The 6,974-nt window shown below is 37.3% G+C and overlaps 1 protein-coding gene across 1 annotated transcript in view; it reads left to right on the forward strand.

The window, feature by feature from the left end:
- The window catches only part of ZBTB11 (zinc finger and BTB domain containing 11), a 36,555-nt gene that overhangs the window by 1,230 nt on the left and 28,351 nt on the right, over positions 1-6,974 (forward strand). The window contains exons 3-4 of the mRNA XM_015571274.1: positions 4,514-4,749; positions 5,582-5,813. Coding sequence (XP_015426760.1) covers positions 4,514-4,749; positions 5,582-5,813 — 468 coding nt within the window. The remainder of the gene's footprint in view (positions 1-4,513; positions 4,750-5,581; positions 5,814-6,974) is intronic.

The raw sequence follows: 6,974 nt of genomic DNA on the forward strand, positions 1-6,974 counted from the left end.
CCCCCCCCCCCCCCAAAGAACCATCTGGCCCCAAATGTCAACACCGCAGAGGTTGAGAAACCCTGCTCTGGAGTAAGAAACTGTTCCTCCAGTTGTCTTATTAGAGGACTACCCGCTAAGGTCATTCATTTTACTTTGTTCTGAGTCTTTACTAAGTAAAGAACCCTTTGATGGTAATTTGGTGTTTTATGTGGACTATTTTTCTTGGTACCAGAGAGGTTGACCAGTGAGCGTTATTTACCAAAGGCTTGTGTAGTAGTTACTGTGTTGTCAGACACTGTCCAAAGTGCTTATAAATAGTAACATTTAAACACAGGCACCCAGAGGTTTGGGGACTTGGCCGTCCTCACAAAGCTAGTAAGAGGATTCAGATTTTTCTGCATAAGTAATTTCAGCCCTTTGCAGCAATTCCCACTCTTAAGTAGTAAATTAACTATATTTACACAGTGATGGTTCTTGAGGTTAACTTGAGTCAGATCCTTTCAGCTTATCAACCCTGGATCTGGAAAGTTATTTTTAAAATGATCCATCCCATCAAGCCCCAGCCGGGTTTGCTCAGTGGACAGAACCTTGTTGGGCCGAAGGGTAGCGGTTTCAGGCTCCTCCCCGGCTTGGGCCCTGGTCAGGGCTTGTGCAGGAGGCATAATGTGTTTCTCTCACATTGATATTTCTGGCTGTCTTTCCCTCTCTCTAAAAATGAATGGGAAAATATCTTCAGGTGAAAATAAAATAAAATACAGGAATTTAAAAAAAATAAATAAAATGATCCCATCAAAACACTAACACTCAAGTTAAAGGACTTGTAAAACATAATAAGATGCTTTTGGAGAGAGTTGTTTTACTATCATACATTAATACCATTTTCCCCTGCAGCATTTATTATTTTTCATCCTTGTTCAAATGCTTTTGTGTAGTTTCTCAAATGGCATTTGAACTCAACTAGTGAATAGTCAAACCTGTGCTGTATGCAGAATGTACTAAATTGTGTAGAATCATAAAATGTTTAGAAATACAGTCAAAATTGATTAGAAAAACTGCCTCTTCTTTGTTTATTTTGGACATGGAAATTTCCATAGCAGCACTTTTTTAAATATGTTGTTATTGATTTCACAGATGAAGGGAGAGGGAGATAGAAACATCAATGAGAGAAAAATCACTGATCGGCTGCCTCCTGCTTGCCCCATAATGGGAATCAAGCCGGAAACCTGGGTAAGTGCCCTGACCCAGAATCTTACCCGAACCATGATGTCCTGGTTCATGGATGGACGCTCAACCACTGAGCCATGCCAGCTGGGTATAGCAGCACTTCTTATTCTCTACGTATGTTTTTTAGTTAGAAATGTATAAGATGTCCCCAGAAATGTACATATACGCTTTGAATAATTATAAAGGTGGTGTTTATTAAAATATATTTCATTTTCAAAATTGAGCTATCAGCTGTTAAAGTGTGTATACATTTTTTTGGGACACTTTGTATATCTTCTCTTACATCTTCTCCCATTCACATACCCATTTACTTTTTCTTATTTAGTAAAATATGAATAAATAAAATGTACCATTTTAGCCATTTTTAAGTGTGCAGTTCAATGACATTAATTCAAATTGTTATGTAATCACAACTATTCATCTTCAGAAATTTTTCATCATCCCAACCCATTTATTCTCATTTGTTTTACGTAGCGAATGAATATCTTTTTTTTACAGAGATAATGAACACCTTCTTCATTTCTTTTTTTAAAATATATTTTTATTGATTTCAGAGAGGAAGGGAGAGGGAGAGAGAGATAGAAACATCAATGATGAGAGCAAATCATTGATCAGCTGCCTCCTGCACACCACTACTAGGGATCGAGAATCTCACCCAGCACCCTTCAGTTCTCAGGCTGACACTTTATCCAATCAGTCAAACCAGCTAGGATTCATTTCCTCTTAATTGTATGTAAAATATATATCTGTCCAGGCTTTTCATTGTTTTGTTTTTTTTAACCCACTTATGTCTCATACAAGTATAGACATACTATTGACTTTAATATTTTCAGATGCTAGAATATAATCTCTGTTGCTCTCTAAATCTATGCACATGTAACTACCTTTTTAATTTAATTAATTAATTTATTTATTTATTTAAATATATTTTTATTGACTTCAGAGAGGAAGGGAGAGTGAGTGAGAGAGAGAGAGAAACATCAATGATGACAGGAATCAGCTGCCTCCTGAATACCTCTACTGGGGATCAAGCCAGTAATCGGGGCACATGCCCTTGACTGGAATTAAACCTGGGAGTCTTCAGTCTGCAGGCCAACAACGCTCTATCCACTGAGCCAAGCTGGCCAGAGCATAAATACCTTTTTTATGAAAGTTATATTTACTCCTAATCCATTATTTTACAAGTTATATCTGCTAAAAAATTGTATTCTATGAACAAATTCAGCAAATTTCTAGGTTAAACAGGTTTTTTTTTTACTGTAGAACTCAGAGCTTTTTAGTATAATAATATCCATTGTGTGTATCTAAAATGAGAATACAATTTTTGAATTTTTGAGTCCACTATGTACTTTCTAGTAAGGATGGGACATAATATAATTTGAGGAATACTGCTTGACTACTCTGAAAGTTGAAAGCAAAGAACTTGGTATATTTTGATATATTGAAACTCTTTTCAGGAATTTATTATATAACTCTGTATCATTTTAGCTAATTAATGAGCCTTTTCATTTGCATTTTATTTGGGAATTGTGAGGAAAGGAGTTTCTGCCACAGGGATGGACAAATGTGTTCTTGGGTAAGTAGTATAATATACTGAAAGGTTACATGGCTTCTGGAGGTCCAGCATGCAATTTACTAGATGTGACTTTGGACAAGTTACTTGCCTCTTTTAGGGCTTCATTCTCCCAGTCTGTAGAATGAGAATTAATTGGTCCTAATTTATAAGGATGATGCGTGTGTGTGTGTGTGTGTGTATACAGTACATCCTCATTTAATGTCCTCGATAGGTTGTGACTTTAAGCAAAACGATGTATAACAACCAATTTTACCATTGGCTAATTGATATAAATAAGTTAAGTTCCTATTTAACTATTCATCTTGTCAATGTTGTAACAAACTAACATTGAACAAAACATGTCATTTAAGGCAAAGACCTGCTATATATAAAAAGTGTTCCTCCCTGCTCCCCATCCCCTACCCCCACCCCAACATGCTGGGTTGGAAGTTGAAATTCAAAATAGGGTTTTGAGAGTGCCTTTTGTACATTCAACTTTTGTTAGCTGTGTATGCTGTTATTTCAGATAAACTTAAAATCTCGAGTGGGTGGGAAAGGGAAGTACATCTGTAATAGTGTCAACAATAAAAAAGAAAACCTAAAATGTCACAGCTTTCAAAAACATGAGATTTCTTTTATAATATGATTGCAAGGTTTGGTTGTAGTCCTGTTCAGGTTGCAGATTGGCCCTACCTGTCTTTTTTTGTTTTTTTAAATATATTTTATTGATTTTTTACAGAGAGGAAGGGAGAGGGAGAGGGATAGAGAGAAACATTGATCAGCTGCCTCCTGCACACCCCCTACTGGGGATGTGCCCACAACCAAGGTACATGCCCTTCACCAGAACCGAACCTGGGACCCTTCAGTCCACAGGCCAACGCTCTATCCACTGAGCCAAACCGGTCAGGGCCCTACCTGTCTTTTTTCATCTGCAGTTCAAGCTAAAGTACAGCATCCATCTGGAACATGTTCTTTAAGAGGGGATGAAATTCAGAGAACTGAGGTGAAACAGTGTCTGTCTGTCTGTCTCTCTCTCTCTCTCTCTCTCTCTCTCTCTCTTTTTTAGTATTTCAGAGAGGAAGGGAGAGGGAGAGAGAGATAGAAACATCAATGATGAGAGAGAATCATTGATCGGCTGCCTCCTGCAGGCCCTCAACTGGGGATTGAGTCCACAACCTGAGCATGTGCCCTGACTGGGAATCGAATTGTGACCTGGTTTATAGGTGGACGTGAAACATTGAGCCACACCGGCTGGGCAACAGTGCCTCTTAAGCTTCTAATGAGACATGGCACATATCATATCCATTGACCAAATCAAATTGCATGGTCAAACCTGATGTTAGTAAGGTGAAGAAGTATTAGCTTGAGCCACATTATATTACTGTTTATGAAGGTCAAAAACAGTTGAATATTAGCAGTTTCATGTAGCTCCTAATGCATGAATAAGTAGCAGCTCACTTGAAAATGGGCAGTGCTACATAGTGATGGGGAAGTGAATAACTAGAAATAAACAACAGTCTACTTCAGCATGGAAAGAAACCATTGTTTGTAACCTTATATCTTTGAAAAAATGTATCTTAAATTCTAAAGAACTCTGTGTACTTAATGGGGCATGTTTGTGTCTACACATATGCATGCACTGGAAGATACATAAGCATACACAGACTAAATAATCACCAATATAATACATTTTTCAATTTTTAAATAAGAACAGTATTACAGTTGACTTGTTAATTTTTATTTTTATTGTAGGTATATTAAAGCAAGTCAAAGATTACATTAAACAGTGTAGCAAATGCCAGGAGAAACTAGATCGCTCCCGTCCAATATCAGATACTTCAGAAATGTTGGAAGAATTAGGACTAGACCTTGAATCTGGAGAAGAAAGTAATGAATCAGAGGATGACCTGAGCAACTTTACTTCAACCCCAACTACAGCCTCCAAGCCTGCAAAAAAGAAGCCAATATCTAAACATGAACTTGTATTTGTAAGTGGAACTTTTCATTCAGCTTTAACATGTGTAACTAGCGTATTAGTGTTTGTAGGCTTTGTGAATTTTTTCTTAAACTACTAAAACTGCTTGAGTATTGGCATTGACATTGAAGATTTAAGCAGGTCTAGGTCTGCAGGGGTTCTCAACCTGTGGTTCGTGACCCCTTTGGCAGTCGAACGACCCTTTCACAGGGGTCGCCTAAGACCATCCTGCATATCAGGTATTTACATTATGATTCATAACAGTAGCAACATTACAGTTATGAAGTAGCAACGAAAATAATTTTATGGTTGGGTCACAACATGAGGAACTGTATTTAAAGGGCCAGAAGGTTGAGAACCACTGGGTAATGCACTATGTTGTTGTATACACTAGAAGTATGCTAATATTGCCTCTTCATTCAGCATAAATATTCCTGTTGTTCTCTTCAGAATGTAACTTGTTAATTACTCCTCTCTTTTTTAATGGTGTATAGACAGACAGAATACACTCTGGAAGCAGACTCTGGGCCACGCAGCAAGGTGAAATTAAGCTGGCTAGGTTTTTGTTTTTTGCCTGCATTAGTTTCATATATCATCAGATTTCAGGCTAGTAAGAAGTGAGATGCAGGCTTTCAGTGGGTCAAGTAGAATGAACATTGCAGAAGAGAGTGAGAACAACATATCTTTTCATTTAAATACATAGATAATAAAGAATATCAAGCTATTTCTTTCTTAATTAGTGGTATCTTTTAAAAGGGAAGGATGTGTCTTGTCTTAAATTCTGTTAAGGGTAGACATACAGATGATATATGATACAACTCTTGGTCTCACACTTATTTTGATAGGTTGACACCAAAGGAGTGGTGAAACGTTCTTCTCCAAAACATTGTCAGGCTGTGTTAAAGCAACTGAATGAACAGAGACTCTCCAACCAGTTCTGTGATGTTACTTTGTTAATCGAAGGAGAAGAGTACAAAGCTCATAAATCTGTTTTGTCAGCTAATAGTGAATATTTTCGAGATCTTTTTATTGAGAAAGGAGCTATTTCCAGTCATGAGGCAGTGGTGGATCTTTCTGGTAAGAATTTTCTAATACTCTTGCTTTTTGTTTATAAGTACATACTGGAAGAGGCGTGTGTGTGTGTGTGTGTGTGTTTCTTACGAACTCAGGGTTAATGCTAAGGTGGAAGAAGCCCACTTACAGCAGCAGACTAAGCTGAACTGAAAACCTGTTAGCAAGGTTTCCAAGGTAGATTTATGGAAAAGGCTGTCATTTCCTATCCACTGCCTCTTAGGTGAGACAGTTGTAGCAGTAGAAGATTATCTGGGATTTACACTGTTAAAAACAGTTTGAGAAAAGTCCATGACTGCATCAGTGTTGTTACACTAAGTAATTATGTTATTTAAAAAATGACTGCCTACATATTCGTTTGTGGAACATGTTAATTATAGAGCACTTTTGTAGGTCTGGTTTTTGATATTTAAGTTTAATCATTAGAACTCATTAGGTTCAATAATCAAACTGTCAGTGAAGGATAATGAGAATTCCAGGTAGAGGGTTTTTTGTTTGTTTCATTGTTATTGTAAATGAATAAATAATTTGACTTTTGTTTTTGGCCTTATTAGAACTTATAGAAGGGCTTAGCAATCAATAAATGAAAATTTAGTACGAATTGAAATAGCTAACCTGCTGGGATGGTGTGGCTTAGTGGTTGAGCATTGACCTATGAACAACGAGGTCGCAGTTCAATTCCCCATCAGGGTTCTTGCCCAGGTTGCAGGTTCGATCCCCAGTGAGGGCGTGCAGGAGGCAGCAGATCAATGATTCTCTCATCGATGTTTCTCTCTCCCTCCCTCTCCCTTCCTCTCTGAAATCAATAAAAATAATATTTTAAAAAATAAAATAACTAACCTTATTTATTCATTTTCTCATAATATTAACTTGCTGCAACTCTTGAATTACTGACATCGCTGTGTAAAGTGTCATTTCCTCTTTCTGAAACAAAAAGTAATTTTGTCCAAGTATATTAACACTTAACCTAGTTAACCACTGATCCTTTTCTCCCTTGTACCTTTTAAACTCATTTCTTCTGGGGAGACAAATACATATACTTTTTTCTTATATGTGCTTAATTACTAAAAGCTTGACTCATGTGGCTCAGTGGTTGAGCGTCAACCCATGAACCAGGAGGTCACGGTTCTATTCCTGGTCAGGACACGTGCATAGGTTGCAGGCTCG

The sequence above is a fragment of the Myotis davidii genome, unplaced genomic scaffold (assembly GCF_000327345.1).
Source record: "Myotis davidii unplaced genomic scaffold, ASM32734v1 scaffold48, whole genome shotgun sequence".
Lineage (NCBI taxonomy): Eukaryota > Metazoa > Chordata > Mammalia > Chiroptera > Vespertilionidae > Myotis > Myotis davidii.